The sequence below is a fragment of the Saccopteryx bilineata genome, chromosome 1 (assembly GCF_036850765.1).
Source record: "Saccopteryx bilineata isolate mSacBil1 chromosome 1, mSacBil1_pri_phased_curated, whole genome shotgun sequence".
In the NCBI taxonomy this organism is placed as follows: Eukaryota; Metazoa; Chordata; class Mammalia; order Chiroptera; family Emballonuridae; genus Saccopteryx; species Saccopteryx bilineata.
This window is the reverse complement of record NC_089490.1, coordinates 318,374,637-318,393,983: the sequence shown is the minus strand read 5'-3', so window position 1 is coordinate 318,393,983 and position 19,347 is coordinate 318,374,637. Positions and strand designations below refer to the sequence as shown.

The following is a 19,347-nucleotide window of genomic DNA, read 5'->3' as shown; positions in this document are numbered from 1 at the left end:
CACCAACCTTACACCTAGTCTTCTTGATAGAATGCTATTCAGTCTGCATTTCTGGCATCAGAAGTGTAAATATCCAGAAGATCCACCATTCTCCAGGATCCCATCACACAAAGCTTTAGGAATTTCTTTGAGATCTTGCAACAACACCAAATTGGTTTTCCAGATCCGGACCTCTTGTGTTCCACAAATTTAGTGAATCTGTTCTCATGTTTCTTCTAGCCCTCCCCCATTTTTAGAGAGAGAGAGACAGAGGATGAAACAGAGAGACAGACAGGAAGGAAGAGAGATGAGAAGCAACAACTCATAATTGCAGCATAAAAGTTCATTGATTGTTTTCTCATGCATGCCTTGATGGCGGGGGGGGAGGGAGGGCAGGGGCAGGTGTCCAGCTGAGCCAGTTACCTCTTGCTCAAGCTAGTGACCTTGGGCTCAAGCCAACGACCTTGGGGTCATGTCTATAATCCCACGCTCAAGCCAGCAACCCCACACTCAAGCCAGAAAAGCCTACACTCAAGCCGGAGGAGCCCATGCTCAAGCCAGTGACCTTGGTATTCTAACCTGGGTCCTCAGCAGCCCATGTCAACGCTCAATCCACTGCCTGGTCAGGCTCTTCTAGTTCTTGTTTTTAAATCTTTGATCCATTTTGAATTAAGATAAGGATCCAACTTAATTTTTTTGCATATGGATACTCAATTTTTCTAACATTATTAGCTAAAAAGACTATCTTTTCTTCACTGAATGGTTTTGGCACCCTTGTGGTAAATCATTTGACCTTGCAAAGGTTAATTTCTGTGCTCTCTTCCTCGTTGGTCTGTGCACCTATCTTTATACTGGTACTGCATTTCTTTGATTACCATTTTAGTATGCGTTTTAATCAGGAAGTAGGAGACCTCTGCCACTGTTCTTTTTCAAGATGTTTTGGTTATTTGGGATCCCTTGAGATTAAATATGAATTTTAGAGTAGATTTTTCTGTTTCTGCAAAAAAAAAGAAAAGAAAAGTCATTGTGATTTTGATAAAGATTATCACTTTGGATAATATTGACATTTAACAATATTAAGTCTACCAGTCCTTTAACATGAGATTTTTCCATGTGTGTGTGTTTTAATTTCTTTCAGTGATGTTTTGTAGTTTCAGTTTACAACTCTCTTACCTCCCTGGCTGTTTGCTCCCAAGTAAGTATTTTATTCTTTTTGATGCTATTGCAAGTGGAATTTTTTTTAATTGCCTTTCCAGGTTGTTTGTTTTTGGTATAAAAAGAAGCACAACTGATTTTTGTGTTTCAACTTTGTATCCGGCTGAATTTGTTTATTAGTTCTAACAGTGGTTTTTGTGGAATCTTTCAGTACTATGCTAAACCAAGTGGTGAAAATAGGCTTCCTTGTCTTGACATGGGGGAATTCTTGAAGGAGTTTGTTTGGGGAGGTAAAAATTCTCTTTCCCACCAATAATACTACACTGCTACTTCCTACTTACCACAGGTGTTAGACCACTTGAAGATCTATTCCCCTACTGCCCAGAAGTATAGTTCCCCAAATTTGAGTTATTTATACTGGAATAATGTCCCAACCAGTGGATGTCTTTGGAAGAATACTTAATAGTAACCTATGACACTAAAAACCTTAGAGTTCTTACCAACCACTCCGAACACCATGCATTCCAAAGAGATCACTGGACTGTAACCAGTGAGTTACAGTCTTGCTTTTTTTTATCTTTCTTATTGTTAAGCAAATAATTATTAAAATAAATATCTTCCAAAGACAAAATTAATTCTTTGAAACAGTTTAAACTACACAACATAAACTCAAGTGCCTAGGGCCAAACAGAAATAAATGAACTAGAATGTTAAGAAAAATAGGAAATGGTAAAGATAATAGATAGGGTTTTATAGCCATAAGTGAATAAGAGTCCAGGGTTGCCAAGTCTTCCACCTTTTCTAGAGAGGTTTATCAAGATTTTTATGTACATTTTCTGGATTTTTACAGAGTTAAGACTTAACATGATAGCCAATTTAAAATTATTGGTCTAAAAGAAAAAGAGAAACATATTTTCTTGACTAACCCATAAGTTGCGAGACTGCTTCTTTCACCAATGAGTTAGTTCTTTACGTTACAGGAAATAGGGTAGCTTTTTAGAAAAGAATATTTCCACAGAAGGATTTGGGAGATGGGAAATTAGAAAAAGCCTCATTGCAGAGACTTCTCTGACCTGGATAAAGTTCTGAAATTACTACTTACAAAAATATTTATATTTCTTTCCAGGGTATTTTTTATTATTATTTAAAATATGTTGTTTCTAAGTAAGTAAATGTTTTAAATATATAATGCATTGTTTTGAAACTTGTTTGCTGGGTTGAGATTTTTAAAACGTATTGCCTTATTCTCTTATCTTTATGTTTTAAATATAGAGCTTTTGAAGAGAAACGAAAAGAACAAGAAGAAAGAGAATACCAAATTAGAGAACAAATACTTCAGCAGAGAAAACAGAAATTTGAAGAAATCACTGAAAAATTCCAGCGTGCCCATATTCCTCTTTCACAGAGGAGGAGAGCAGGTATCTTAATTTCTAGAACAACATGAGAACAAAAAATGAAAGTTATAATCACATTTGATGTGAGTAGACAATAAAATAATAAATTAAGAAACAAAGGAGAGGCCCTGGCCAGTTGGCTCAGTGGTAGAGCGTCGGCCTGGCGTGCGGAAGTCCTGAGTTCGATTCCCGGCCAGGGCACACAGGAGGGGCTCCCATCTGCCTCTCCACCCCTCCCCCTCTCCTTCCTCTCTGTCTCTCTCTTCCCCTCCCGCAGCCAAGGCTCCATTGGAGCAAAAGATGGCCCGAGGGCTGGGGATGGCTCCTTGGCCTCTGCCCCAGGCGCTAGAGTGGCTCTGGTCGTGACAGAGCTACACCCCAGATGGGCAGAGCATCGCCCCCTGGTGGGCTTGCCAGGTGGATCCCGGTCGGGCACATGCGGGAGTCTGACTGCCTGTCTCCCTGTTTCCAGCTTCAGAAAAATACAAAAAAAAAAAAAAAAAAAAAAAAAGAAACAAAGGAGAAATTCAAACTAAAAAGACTAGTATACTTTTTTAAGTAATTAGACTTTAACCAAAAAATAAATAAATAAATTCAATTTAATTTAGGTTTAGTTTGGAGAATAATTTGTTGGCTCTATTATTAGTAAATTTTGAATTTTCACAAGTTTTATTCTACTTCATACTGGTTTACAATGTTTTGTATTTTTAAATTTGATTTAATAAATAGCTTCATAAAAAGAAAATTTAACATTTAGGTTCAGTATATAGTGTCACATTTATTCTGGCATTCATATTTTGCTTCAAATTCATATTTGAAAGACATGGAAAATAAAAAGAAAGTCTACAGAGTGATATAATCTAACAATCAAAGACCTAGAACCAATTAAGAATTTAAATATGATTATGGTTGATATTTTGGTATCCATCTACATTTTTTATACCTTAAATAGTAACACAGAATTAACAAAAAAAAAATTAAAACTTCAAAAAGAGGCCCTGGCCGGTTGGCTCAGTGATAGAGTATCAACCTGGTGTGTGGATGTCCTGGGTTCAATTCCCTGTCAGGGCACACAGGAGAAGCGACCATCTGCCTCTCCACCTCTCCTCTTCTCCCTTCTCTTTATCTCTCTCTTTCCATCCCACAGCCAAGGCTGCACTGGAGCAAGTTGGCCCCAGTGCTGAGGATGGCACCATGGCCTTGCCTCAGGTGCTACAATGGCTCTGGTTGCAGCGGACCAACGGTCTCAGATTGCACAAAGCATCACCTCTTAGTGGGCTTGCCGGGTGGATTCTGATTGGGTGTATGCGAGAGTCTGTCTTTCTGCCTTTCCGCTCCTCACTTAAGAAAAATTTTTAAAAAACAAAAACTCAAAAATAAAAGGGACAGGCAGCACCTTTATGTATTCATACAAACATGTTTTATATTATGCTGTACTTAGCCCTGACATTATAAACAATGTCAATAAATGTAGTGACAGTTGCTATAGTAGCAAAACGTATAAAATACTGTGAGAACACAGATGGACAAATATTAAACCTATACAGGAATATCAAGGACATCATCCCTGGAAAAATAACAATTTCAATTTTGAAGAATGAGCATTTTTCCAGTCAAAGAGAACATAAAAAAACTTCCCAAACAGAAAGAATAGTTTTTGCAAATAAATTATATATTAAGTATATCTAAAGCATAGGATGAAGAAAAAGAAAAGTAGATTTGAGGCTAGAAAAGTAAATTGGAACTTATTCTCAAGGAGCATTGTATACCATGCTAGGAATTTCACCTTTATCCAAAATGCAATCAACTGCAAGTTTTTTAACTGGAACACAAGCCATTATTGTGTCAGTAAGAGAAAGTACTGTCAATAAAGGCAGCTAGTAATACTAAAGAAAAATAGTAATAACATGATAGGGGTTTATTTTTCTCTTGTATAATGTGAAATCTTGAGGTAGGCAGTCAAAGCTGTTTTGCTGATTATGCAGTGTCACTGGTAACATAGACTCCTCTGTCTCTCAGATCAGCCATCCTTAGTATGTGGTTTATACCTTTACCCTCATGGTCATGTGGTACCTGCTGGAGCCCCAGCCATCATGTCAATGTTGTAGGCAAGGAAGAAGGAAGAACAACAGGGGATAACAGCCTCAGAGCTGTCTTTCAACTGTTTGTATCTATCTGTTAATATCTATTTGGTGACTCCATCTGCAAGGAAGACTGAAAAAAAAGTTTATATGGTTATATTGCCACCCCTAACAACATAGTCTCTTACCAAGGAAGAATGAAAAAATGGATATTAGGTAGGAAACTATGGGTCTCTAATATAATTAGATTTATTTGTTAGAAAAATAATTACAGTTAGTTACCACATGGACTATGGATTGAAATAGAGACATTCCAAAGTAGGTGAAGTAGTAGGAGATTATTTTAGTTTCGAAGGCAAGAGACGTTAAACTGCTCAATTAAAGCACTTCACTGGATTTGATAATATGAGGTAATATATTCAGGAAATATAATCAATGGGATTTGGTTCTAATTGATGGAGAGCAGTTGAAGAAAGGCCAAAACAGTGCACTTAGTACAAAGCCTCACCCATTTTAGCACTCAGTAAATACTTTTTGAGTTGATTCTTTATTTTGGTAGGTGATAACAATATTAATCAAGTTTACCAATAAAGGAGAATTGAGTTAGAGGTGTGAAAGATTATCCATTAAGTGTTAAGTGTATTGAATTTGAGCCTCCCATGACTCATCCAAATGCAGCAATCAAATCAGTAACTAGAAATATAGGTCTGAAATTTAAGTAAAAGATATGGGATAGAAATGTATATGATTAGACATATAGTTGATAAATGAAGCCATAGGGAAGATAAATTAAATGACAGAGCATAGACCAAAGACTGAGGATAGGGCCTTAAATAAAACATTTATGCATACTAGTTTTTACTATAGGTAGAGCAAGAAAAACTAAAAATGGATTTTGAAAAGTACTTGTCAAGAAAGCAGATGGGAGTCAAAAGCAAAGAAAAGAAAATAGTGTATAAAAAAGAAAAATTGAAGGTAATTTTAAGAAAGAGGATGTGGCCTGACCTGTGGTAGTGCAGTGGTTAAAGCGTCGACCTGGAACACTGAGGTCACTGGTTCGGAACCCTGGGCTTCCCTGGTCAATGCACATATGGGAGTTGATGCTTCCTGCTCCTCTCCCTTTCTCTCTCTCTCTCTCTCTCTCTGATTCTCCCCTCTCTAAAATGAATATATACAAAAAAGAAAGAAAGAAAGAGGCTGTGGTCATTTGTGTTCAATACTTCAGAGAAATAGTAACCACTCAGGAATATAATTTGCCCCAAAAAGGGTGTTATCAAAGAGTGTAGGTACAAAAAAATCAAGAGTTTTAGCAAAGGCCCTGGCCGGTTGGCTCAGTGGTAGAGCGTCGGCCTGGCATGCGGGGGACCCGGGTTCAATTCCTGGCCAGGGCACATAGGAGAAGCGCCCATTTGCTTCTCCACCCCCACCCCCTCCTTCCTCTCTCTCTCTTCCCCTCCCGCAGCCAAGGCTCCATTGGAGCAAAGATGGCCCAGGCGCTGGGGATGGCTCCTTGGCCTCTGCCCCAGGCGCTAGAGTGGCTCTGGTCGCGCAGAGCGACGACCCGGAAGGGCAGAGCATCGCCCCCTGGTGGGCAGAGCGTTGCCCCTGGTGGGCGTGCCGGGTGGATCCCGGTCGGGCGCATGCGGGAGTCTGTCTGACTGTCTCTCCCCGTTTCCACCTTCAGAAAAATATTTAAATAAATAAATAAATAAATAAGAGTTTTAGCAAAAACAAATGACAAACATATCCATACAATGGAATATTATGCAACTAAAAACAATAATAATAATGGGAAAAGTCTCTATGGACTGATAAGAAACTATTTCCAGCAGAGACAGATTTACCATAAAACTAAGATTTAAGTTTCAGGATCCCTTACTGACATGGCCCCTAAATCTAATTTTACATTAGTAATTTTGCATTATACTTTCTTAATGAGGGCCCCCCAATTGTATAAATCTTAGACTTTCATAAAATCTGGATTTGTTCCTGATTTGCAGTATATATTAAGTGTAAAATAAAGATCCAGATCAGTATACATAATATTCTGCTATATGTGTGAGAAAAGGGAAAAAATTACGATATACAGTCATCCCTCACCAAATCACGGTTCACTTTTTGCAGTCTTACTGTATCACAGATTTATACAATTAGATTGTATATATCTAATTTTGTATCACAGATTTTTCACTATATTGCAGGATTTTGCAGTATATAGGTATTTTTATATGTTATTTTAATTACTTTTGCAGTAAAATAAGCATTTTCTAGCCTAAAAAATAGAAAACAATATAAAAAATATTAATTAGAACATATTAAAAGAATATTAAATCAAAATAAAATATGTTGCATACAGCAGATGAATAGACTAAGACTCTCACATATGGAAAACACATAGGAAGTATTTATAAGAGTATAGGAAGGGTTAATAACAGTGTGGAAAGGTTTATAAAAGTGTGGGGAGGGTTTATAAAGCCTTAAAATAAATGTAAGGTTGCTACTTCGTAGATTTTCACCTATTACAGGTGGTTCTGGAACCTAACCCCCAGGATAGGCGAGGGACAACTGTATATTTATATTTGCTTATATTTGCATAAAGAAACAGTGAAAGAATATATGAATGGCCAATAAGAGCAAGACTGCCAAATGTACATTATACATATGCTTTGATTTCTGACTAGGAAAATATTACCTATACAAAATGTTAAATTAATAATTTAAGAAAATTCAGTGCTATTAATGAAGACCAAGAACAAAGCTATGTAACCTGACCAGGCAGTGGCACAGTGGATAGAGCATTGGACTGGGACACTGAGGACCCAGGTTTGAATCTCCAAGGTTGCCAACTTCAGTGTGGGCTCATTCAGCTTGAGCATAGGGTCACTGGCTTGAGCGTGGGATCATAGACATGACCCCATGGTGTCTGGCTTGAAGCCCAAAGTCGCTGGCTTGAGTTCAAGGCCGCTGGTTTGACCAAAGGGTCACTTTCCACTGGAGCCCCTCTCCCGCTCCCCCCCCCCCATCAAGGCACATAATGAGAAAGCAATCAATGAACAACTAAGGTGCCACAACAAAGAATTGATGCTTCTCATCTCTCTCCCTTCCTCTCTGTCTGTCCCTCTCTCTGCCTTGCTCTCACTAAAAATAAAAAGAGAACAAAGCTATGTAAGACAAATATATGTCTATTAGTTTAGTTTAGTCTCAAATTAGAGTTATACTAAAGGTTCACCATGTATTCAAGGTAGCTAACTCTTTATCCAGATTGGAAAATTGTTGGAGTAAGAATGTTAGAGTAAAAGAATGAGGAAAATTGGAGGTAGTGGATTAAATGAAATAATAAAGCTGTAATACACAGTAAGTACTCAAAAATGTAGACTTATTATTGTCAGTGAATGAGAGATAGTTACTGGGAGGTCATAAAATAACAGCAAGAAGTAATACTAGTGGTTTCAAATTTACCTAAGTTAGTTTTTATGTTCTCTTTGATAGACAAGTAGTAGAAGCAAATCTCAGACTATAATCTAGTATGATAAGACATTCATTAGTAAAGCAAATATACAACAATTCAAACTTGTTCACTATGCTCAAGAAAGTCTCAGTTCTCTGTCCTTTTAGGTTCTCTAACTGCACCTTAAATGAAAGGTCTACTCAGGCCAACACAACCACGTTCCAGAGACAGAATTCTGTGCCTTCTTGCATTGGACAATCAGAAATGTTTCCATATTAACGGCTGGACACCAGACTGGTTATAGTTCAAACTCAGATGCCATTCATAAGCATAGAAGAGTACAAACCTCCCTAGATTCTAAGTCTTTGTTTATGCAAGGGTTTGGAGTGATAAAAATAGGCTTAGACAAATCCACTTGTTTTGAATACTTTTAATTTCAATAAAGAAAGCCCATATTTAATATTCATCAGTCTACTCAACAGGCTATAATTTTCACTAATAACAACTCATTATGGACATTGAGTATGCTAATTAGAAAACAGTCAAAGTCTATTGTTTGATAGTATCTGCCTCAGTAGTGTTGGTCCTTTCTAATTAGACTATCCAGCAAAGCATTCCATAATAGTGTATTGCTCACTAGTACATTATGCTATTACCCCTTGAGCAGGGAAATGGACTATCTCTGGAGTTCAAGTTTGAACTAATCCATATATAATAATATACTTGTTTTGCTCAATCATTGTAGGTTAAGCGAACATTGTAATAGGGGAAAAGTCTGATGACATGGGTTTTTAAAGGAAAAAAGAGGAAAGACAGTTTGGAGGCATCATGTCTTGAATTATAACTAGTATGTAATCAGAAAAAAATCATATCTCCACTTAAGAGGGCTTTAGGAGATAAAATATCCTTACGAGGCAGCTGTGTTTCAACTCAAACAAGAAGATGAATTAGACATACAAAGTAGTATGTGGATGAATGTCTATATAATGTATGAGAAGTCACTGCCTTCTGTATGCCCCCATTTGCAAAATGGAGATTCCAATAGCATCTGCCACATAGGCCATGGTAAGTATTAAATTAGATAATATACTTGATATATATTTATACAAAGTGGTTAGAAATAATGTCTGTAACAGTAAGTGCTCAATACATGTTGGTTGGTACTGTCATAGCTTCCCCTTTTCATTATAGAATATAAATTTTGTCAGAAATTGATGGAACTCTGAGATGAAATATAATGAATTTTGCATGCCAGAACAGAGTCTGGACATTTTTCAAAGTTTCTTTTTTTTTTTCCAGATAAATATTCTTAAAATTGGTGATGAGAATTTTGAGGTAACAATGTCTCTTTGGGGATTAGATGTCTAAATTTAAACTATTTAGACTATTCTAAACATTATTTTTACAAAGGTTTTAAAGCAATACTTTATCCTTGACCAATTAAATCTTATGTAAAGAGATCATTGAAGATGAAGTAATACTATACTATTTGATCTTTCTTTCGTATTCCCTTAGTTTTTCAACAACCCGTGCCTCCATTAGAAGAAGCCCTCAAACAAATTCAAGATTTCAACTTAAAATCGAAAGTAAAGTTTCTCTCTTCCCACAGACCAACAATAAACTGGAGGCAAGTAATTTATGATCATTATGTGTAATTATTAATATATAATAATTAAATAGCTTTCTAGTTGCTGAGTTTGTAGGCCTTTTCATCAGTTACTCCTCACTCCTGTTTTAGTTACTATTTTATTTTCTCAGATTAAATTAAGGTAGAGTGGAATGTAAATTGCTTCAAGAATGAGGCAAATTTTCCCTTTGTTGTCTATGGTATTATAGTGCTGCTTATATTGAATAATTTTCTATGGAAACTGTCATCAAAATCATTTTAAAATATTGATACTGGTTATTCCTCTTTACTGAGGTAAAAAAAAAAAGTGTTGAATTGTGATGATATAATTCTAAGAGTAACTCTATGGTAGAAATGGGTTTTTTCTCACTGAAAATCTTCTCTTGGTGTCTTGAAGAAGCAATAGTTTCTCCTGCTTCCTCTCCAGGTTAACTTAAATGAGTCATCTAGAAGCAATAGGGTGGACCAACTAACTACAGAGTACCCTCTGACATTCTGTATTTTCCATTTATCACAAATGTTTGTTGAAGCTAGTACATGCATAGCACTAGATCCAGCATTGTAAAGGGGATATGGAGAAGTATAACATTGTAAAATACAATCCCCATATATAATCTCACAGAGAAGTGAAATAATGCTTCAAAAGTATAGAATATTACCAAACAAATAATGATAAGAAAAGTTAATATTTATTTATATAAAAACAGCTACAATTCAGATATAAATTATGTTCATATTTTACCTGTACATAATGTTATTTTTTTTTCTTTTTTTTATTTTATTTTTTTTTTTTACATAATGTTATTTATTAACATACTTCCAGATTTAGAATACCTATGGCCAATAGTTCCCTTTATCAGAGCTAAAAACAATTAAATTCATCCTCTCAGTCTTCATTATAGTTCAGTAAACAACTCATGGAATAGAAGGAGACTCTTCAGCAAAGCTTTGAAGAAAATAGGAGTTAATCATGAAAAAAGTGGGTAGATGGCATTCCAGACAGAAAGATGACCATGTACAAAGGCCAAGAGTAATCAAAGGACAGATATCTTCTAAGAGTGAGAGTAAGAGAAAGATCACTGATACAAGTGAACACTTTTCAGAAGGTATAAATTTTACCTAAAACTTAAGAGATGAGGGGTATAGTCATCAGAGACAGACACTGAGAACTCTAGACAGAGGAAGTAGATAATGTTTAAAAAGGAATGAAGGGCCCTGGCCAGATAGCTCAGTTGTTTAGTGTCATACCTATACACCAAGGTTATGGGTTTGATCCCCAGTCAGAGCACATAATATAACTCAACCAATGAATGCATGAATAAGTGGAACAACAATCAGTGCTTCTCTCTTTCTAAAATCAATAAATAAATTTGAAACATTTTTTACAAAGAAATAAAAGCATGAAAAGACATATTGTGTTCACGTAGCTTAAAGTAGTTCTGTTTGGCTAGCATGTACTGTGAGACAGTAGGTTGGTTAGAAAGGAAGACCGGAGTTAAATCATAAATAGCCTTATTACAGAGATTGTCCTAAAATAATTACTGAAAGATTTGAAGCAAGCATACAACACTTATATTTTTAGAAATATTGCCAGGATGAGAAAGAGCAGGATAAGACTAAAGATGGGGAAAATTAGATAAAGTGGTACTGTGCTTAATGAAAATGATGATTCCTTGAGAGCTATTAGGAAGTTGAACCAACATGACTTGGTAACTGTTTAAGAACTGCAGGTGAGGCCCTGGCCGGTTGGCTCAGTGGTAGAGCATCGGCCTGGTGTGCAGGGGACCCGGGTTCGATTCCCGGCCAGGGCACATAGGAGAAGTGCCCATTTGCTTCTCCATCCCTCCCCCTCTCCTTCCTCTCTGTCTCTCTCTTCCCCTCCGGCAGCCAAGGCTCCATTGGAGCAAAGATGGCCCGGGCACTGGGGATGGCTCCTTGGCCTCTGCCCCAGGCGCTAGAGTGTCTCTGGTCGCGGCAGAGCATCGCCCCCGGTGGGCAGAGCGTCGCCCCTGGTGGGCGTGCCGGGTGGATCCCGGTCCAGGAGTCTGTCTGTCTCTCCCCGTTTCCAGCTTCAGAAAAATACAAAAAATAATAATAATAATAATAAAGAACTGCAGGTGATTGAGAAGAGTCAGATGACTCTGCAGATTGAGTATGGTTAATTAATGGGTAGTGAAACCATTTATCAAAATATGGACTATTGGAGAAGAAGATGTTTAAGAGAGGGAGTAACTGGAAAGATAGCAAGTTATGAGTTTGAGACACTTATGGAGATATTCTGGGGCCAGTTTCTCATGGTAGAAATTAGGACCATAAATACAGAAATGGTAGTTGTCAATGAATGCATTAAACAAAAGTCATGGTTCAATCCCCACTAGTGGTAATTTTTGGTTCAGCTAAACAGTCAAACTGCCATGGCTACAATAAGCCATTTTCGGTTTTAGAGGGCAGATAATACCTCCTGTCAATGAGGAGGAGGAATTTCACAGCAGGCCATGGAATTTCACGGCAGGCCACAAAGCAGTCTTTACTATACTCTTCTCACAAGGGACAGCTCAGCTATAAAGGAAAGAGATCACAATGGGTGGGCATGTAGCCACTCTGTTCTAGAAATTCTATGTTCTAAGCAAGACCAATATTTCTTTTTAATGACTCTGTATGAATAGCTTCCAGGTCCACGTGAGAGACATGTCCAGCCACTTTTAAGAATTACCACATTCAGGGAAACCCAAAGCTATAGCTTCCTACAAGATTATCTATGGTTTATAGATAGTGCTTTCCGTCAGATGCATTTTACCAATGAAGGGTAATTTTGAACGTAATTAATGTGCCTTGTAATACAGTTCAAATCCTACTCATAATCCAGGGGAACAGATTAGAAAATTAACCCAAAATCACCTGGGTCCATGGAAAAGATTGTGTTAACTCTTCCCTCTCTTACAGCATTAGATAAAATCACACAGGCAGTATAAATACAATTACTCAGAGAATATGTATGAGTAGATAAGCAAAGAAGAGGGTCACATATCTCTCAAAAATTATAGCATATAAGGGAGAAGCAAAGAAAGAGGAGTCAAGAAAGACCCTGAGAAGAAATAACCAGAGAAGAGGGGAATAATCAGGAAAGCATGATGATCTGGAAGCCAAGGGAATTAAAGTCAGTAAAGAGTCAAGAGTGTTTACCTCTGCAATTATTAGATTAATTAGTTAATCATTAGCAAAATCAGTACATTGAAGTGGTAGAGGTGAAGCCAGATTTCGGTGTGTTAAGGAACAAATAAAAGTTTAGGCAGCAAAGGCAATAAACTTCAGAGCACTTATGGAAAAGCTTGTTTGAAAAGAGAAGATGACAAACAATGTGAGCGGTGTTTTGGGTCCAGAGAGAATTTAGAGTGATAAAAAATTCCAAACCATACAGTATAGAAGGAATGTGCATTTTTGTATACAGTTTTTCATTCATGGGTTTCTTTTTCTGTATATCAGTTATCCTTTGTGTTATCAGGTATTTTTAACAAAAAACCTCTTTATACTGTGAATGAAAGGATAGACTTTTTTGTTTAACAGTGTAAAGTTTCTTAAAGTCTTAGAAGAGGTAAAATATCAGAACAACTTTTATTTCCCTGTAAGAAACAAACATGCAATTATCATTACACCAAATCTGTACTCTGACCATTAAATAACATATATCATCTTTGTTTTAAGAGAAATTGTCTTCATTCTAAATTAGAATACATAGTTTTTATATTATTATTGTAATATGCTATTTTATAATATAGTATTATGACTGACTTCATGATATCTATATCTATATATATACATACACATATAAATATTATGTATTTGGAAAACAATAGAAGTATACAATTTATAGAAATAACACTATGGTTTTACTTATTATAAAGCTGAACTTTTCTTCACAGATAACTCACAATGTTAATGTGTGTGAAAAAGTTTCATAAACTATAAAGTGCTGTACAAATATGAGATATTAAAATATTAATGATCAGGTATACTGTTAATAGAAATATTTATATGTACTATTTGTCACAAATATAAGCTGCAAATATTGATGAGCTGTTGTTGCATTAAAAATACATTTTATATGAAATATAAAAATAAATGCCTTGAGGAATAAAGTACAGTCATGTGCCAGTTACCAAACAGGATACATCTGAGATGTGTAGTTAGGCAATTTCATCATTGTACAAACATCATAGAGTGTTCACACACAAACCTAGATAGTATAGCTTACTTCACTCCTAGGCAAGGTATACTGTATTGCTTCTAGGCTACTACAAGCCTGTGCAGATTGTTACAGTACAAAACAACACAAAATTAAGTCAAACACAAGAGAAAATGATGCAGTGAAGTAAACATGACCTTCTGCCAACATAACCAGGCACACTGTTTTACAGCAAATTTTTTTATAAGTAAAAAGAGTACACTTTAAAATAACAATAAAAAGTATTGTATAATAAACATATAAACAAGGAGATGAGGGAAAATGGTGACAGAGTAGGCAGACATTACAACTCCCACCTCCCAGAACCAAAGTGGATTACAACTTAACTTAAGAACAGTCATCTTGAAAAACCAACTTTGGACTAAACTAAGAGAAATCTATAACCAAATATCACCAAAGAAACCACACTGAGCTGGTAAGAAGGGCGGAGATGCAGAAAGGGCAGCCCACTCCCAGGAGTGAGAGGTGGCCCCCCAAACTACTGAGTACCCTCTGAAGGGTGGGATGGCCCAGCTGGGCAGTGGCCACAGCACTTGGCCTAAATGGTGGCAGGGGGCGAAGCCCAGCAAGGTGGCCCACGCAACAGCTGCAAGGGGCAAAACCTGGAGAAACCGCCCACGAGGGGCTAAGTTCAGAGAGGCAGCCCACACACTTGTGGGGAGCAGATCCCAGGGGGGCATCTTGTGTGCCCACAGGGGGTGGAGCCCAGCAGCCTGTGTGGCGATGGCAAGGGGCAGAGCTCAGAAAGGTGTCCTGTGTGCCCATTGGAGGTGGAGCCGGAGAGGCAGCCAGCAAGCCCATGAGGGGCAGAGCCCAGTGAGGCAAGGAGTTGCCTGTACACTCGGGCAACCTGAGCTGTGGCCAGCAAGCCTGCACGCCCAGCAGTGCAGGTGCCCAAGTGCCCAAGGAGGTGGCGGCAGTGCGGAGGGGCCGGCGGAAAGACCACACCTTGGGAATAGAGAAGACACACACACTGGCCAAGAGTAGATAAAAGCCAGCCTAGGAGTGAAGCTAAGATTTACCATGGCATCAAAGCCCAGCAGAGGCAGCCACAAATTCTGAATCATCTGTAACTTCAAGAACATTTCTAAGGGCCAGTCATAAGCAGTGACCCCCACTGGTCTGTGCCAGGTTCAAGCCAGGGAGGACCAGGACTGGTACGTCCAGCAGCAAGATACGGAGAGCATCATCTCAAGACCTAACAACCCTAGTTAGAGTGGTATCTTAAGGAAAGGCTCCTCACGCCTGACCCAGCTAAGGCATAGAAAACACTGACACAGATAGCAAAAAGAGAAGCAGCAGACAAATAGCCCAAAGCGGATTATAAACAACAGCTGAGGCCAGCCCAAGAAGATCTAGAAACAACACAACTGAAAGCTGGAGGCAGACAACAGCAACCCTGTACTCAGCTAACTACACAAACAACAATCCAAAAGAGCAATCACAAAGTGGGAAGACAGAGAAATGCAATTCAAATGAATCAACAAGCAAAATCCCCAGAGAAAGAACTGAATGAGATAGAAATAACCAATAAACCGGATGCAGCGTTTAGAATAATGGTTGTTAGGATGCTCAAGGATCTTAGAGTAACAATAGATGGACAAAGTGAGTACCTAAACAAAGATAGATGGCATCAAAAAGGAAATTGAAGTCATAAAAAAGAATCAGACAGAAATGACAAACACAATATCAGAAATGAAGACTACACTGGAAGGAATTAAAAGTAAGCTAGATGCAGCAGAGGATTGAATCAGCGATTTAGAGGACAAGATAAGTGAAAGCACGGAAGCAGAACAGCAAAAAGAAAAAAGGATCAAAAAGTCTCAGGAAATTTGAAGAGACATAAAGAGAAACAACATCCACATCATAAGGGTTCCTGAAGGAGAAGAGAAAGAACAAGGGATAGAGAACCTAATTGAAGAAGTCATAGGTGAAAACTTCCCTAAATTGATGAAGGAAAAGGTCACATAAGTTCAAACAGCACAGAATCCCATTAATGATGAACCAAAAGAGAGCCATAACAAGACACATCATAATTAAAATATCAAAATTAAGAGATAAAAAAAAGAATACTAAAATCTGCAGGGGAAAAGCAGTCAATCACCTATAAAGGAGCCTCCATAAGGATGACATCCAACATTTCAACAGAACCACTTGAGGCCAGAAGGGAATGGCAAGAAATATTCAAAGTAATGCAGAACAAGAGCCTACAACCAAGACTTCTTTATCCAGCAAGGCTATCGTTTAAAATTGAAGAAGAAATAAAAAGCTTCCCAGACAAAAAAACAAACAAACAAAAAAAAAGGAATTTATTACAACCAAACCAATGCTACAAGAAATGTCAAAGGGTCTGTTGTAAATACAACGAAGGGGGGGGGGGGAGAAATCTAGTAAAAGAGGAATGTAGATTTAAAAAGTAAAATGGCAATAAACAACTACATATGACTAATAACCTTAAATGTAAATGGATTAAATGCTTCAATCAAAAGATATAGGGTAGCTGCATTGATAAGAAAACAGGACCCGTACATATACTGTCTACAAGAAACCTACCTCAAAACAAAAGATATACATAGACTGAAAGTAAAGGGATGGAAAAAAATATTTCATGCAAATGGAAATGAAAAAAGAAAGCTGAAGTAGCAATACTTATATCTGACAAAATAGACTTTTAAACAAAAGACTATATAGTAAGGGATAAAGAAGGTCACTACATAATGATAAAGGGAGCAATCCAACAGGAAGATATAACCATTATAAATATCTATGAGCCTAATACAGGAGTACCTAAATCTATAAAGTAGATTTTGATGGACATAAAGGGCAAGATCAACTGCAATACTATAATAGTAAGGGATTTCAATACCCCACTAACATCACTAGATAGATCCTCAAGAAAGTAAATTAACAAAAAAAACGAAGGCCATAAAGTACACACTAGATCAACTGGATTTAATAGATATCTTCAAAACCTTTCACCCTAAAGCAGCAGAATATACATTCTTTTTTTTTTTTTTTTTTTTTTTTTTTTTTTTTTTTCTGAAGCTGGAAACAGGGAGAGACAGTCAGACAGACTCCCGCATGCGCCCGACCGGGATCCACCCGGCACGCCCACCATGGGGCGACGCTCTGCCCACCAGGGGGCGATGCTCTGCCCCTCCAGGGCATCTCCATGTTGCAACCAGTGCCACTCTAGCGCCTGAGGCAGAGGCCACAGAGCCATCCCCAGCGCCCAGGCCATCTTTGCTCCAATGGAGCCTTAGCTGCAGGAGGGGAAGAGACAGACAGAGAGGAAAGCGCGGCAGAGGGGTGGAAAAGCAAATGGGCACTTCTCCTGTGTGCCCTGGCCGGGAATCGAACCCGGGTCCTCCGCACGCTAGGCCGACAGTCTACTGCTGAGCCAACCGGCCAGGGCAGAATATACATTCTTTTCAAGTGCTCATGTTACATTCTCTAGGACAGACCACATTTTAGGACACAAAATGAGTCTTAGTAAATTTAAGAAGATTGAAATCATATCAAGCATCTTCTCTGATCACAATAGCATGAAACTAGAAATCAACTACAATAGGAAAACTGAAAAACATTCAAACACTTGGAAACTAAATAGCATGTTATTAAGTAACAAATGGGTTAACAATGAGATCAAAGAAGAAATAATAAAAATTTTTGAAACAAATGAAAGTGAACGTACAACAACTCAAAATTTATGCAACACAGCAAAAGCAGTCCTGAGAGGGATGTTTGTAGCATTATAGGCATACCTTAAGAATCAAGAAAAAGCTCAAATAAACAACCCTAACCCTGCATCATAAAGAACTAGAAAAAGAACAGCAAGTAAAGCCCAGAGGAAGTAGAAGGAAGGAAATAATAAAGACCATAGCAGAAATAAATGACATAGAAGCTAAAAAAAACAATACAGAGGATCAATGAAACAAAGAGCTGTTTTTTTGAAAAGGTAAACAAGATTGATGTACCTTTAACCAGACTCACCAAGAAAAAAAGAGAGGACTCAAATAAATAAAATCTGAAATGAGAGTGGAGAAGTACCAACTGACACAGCAGAAATACAAAGGATTGTAAGAAAATACTATGAAGAACTGTATGCCCCAAGATTGGACAACTTGGTGAAATTGACAAATTTCTTGAAACATACAGTGGTACCTTGAGATATGAGCAGACCAACATACGAATATTTTTAGGATACGAGCTGCGACTTGGCCCATATTTTTGTTCAAGATCTGAGTGAAATTCTGAGATGAGTCATGATTTGGGAAGCTGCCACTAGTTGGCACATTGGCGCACAGGTCCAGTATCGGCAGCACAACACCAGCATCTCATTCTTACATGTTACCACAGAATCAACTCGAATCTTGTGCGCTGTACTCATTCTTGCATCATTTTTGCATTTATTATTATTTGTTTGTGTGCTATCATGGGGCCGAAGAAAATGAGTGTAAAGGACAGTGGTGAGAAGAAGAGAATGATGTCGATAGAAGTAAAGCAAGAAATAATAGGAAAACAGCGTGGTGTACAAGTGATTGAACTGGCAAGGCTGTATGATTGCAATACATCTACAATTTGTGCCATCCTTAAACAAAAGGATGCCATCAAAAGCGCAAGTCCAATGAAAGGAACTACAGTTCTGTCCCAATTAAGGACAAATATCCATGAACAAATGGAGAAGCTTCTGCTGGTGTGGGTGAAAGAGAAAGAGCTGGCAGGAGATACAGTAATGGAGACTGTAATATGCAAAAAGGCACATATTATTTATGGTGACTTGAAGAAGAAGGAGCCATCAACCTCAAAAGAGCCAGCAGAAGATAAAGATATGTTTAAGGCAAGTCACAGCTGGTTTGAAAATTTCAAGAAGAGATCTGGCATCCACTCAGTGGTGAAGCATGTTGAAGCTGCGAGTGCTGACGTTAAGGCAGCTAGGAGTACATTGAACATTTTGCTGTGCTTATCGCAAAGAAAGGCTACATTCCCCAACAAGTGTTCAACTGTAAGGAAACAGGATTGTTTTGGAAAACAATGCCCCGGAGGACTTTCATCACCACAGAGGAGAAGAAGCTGCCAGGCCATAAACCCATAAAGGACCGTCTAACCCTTGCATTATGTGCAAATGCTAGCAGTGACTGTAAAGTAAAGCCACTGCTAGTGTATCATTCCAAAAATCCTCAAGCCTTTCAGACTCACAAGATTCTTAAAGAAAAACTTCAGGTTATGTGGCGCACCAATGCTAGGGCATGGGTTACTCGGCAGTTTTTTATTGAATGGGTAAATCTCGACTTTGGTCCTGCAGTGAAGAAATATCTTCAAGAAAATAAACTCCGGGTGTAAGCATTACTAATCCTTGATAATGCTCCAGCCCACCCACCTGGTCTTGAAGATGACATTCTTGGTGAGTTCAAATTTGT

The 19,347-nt window shown here is 37.9% G+C and overlaps 1 protein-coding gene across 1 annotated transcript in view; it reads left to right on the top strand.

Moving 5' to 3' along the window:
- The window catches only part of CEP126 (centrosomal protein 126), an 80,307-nt gene that overhangs the window by 12,941 nt on the left and 48,019 nt on the right, over window positions 1-19,347 (top strand). The window contains exons 3-4 of the mRNA XM_066252760.1: window positions 2,407-2,552; window positions 9,573-9,684. Coding sequence (XP_066108857.1) covers window positions 2,407-2,552; window positions 9,573-9,684 — 258 coding nt within the window. The remainder of the gene's footprint in view (window positions 1-2,406; window positions 2,553-9,572; window positions 9,685-19,347) is intronic.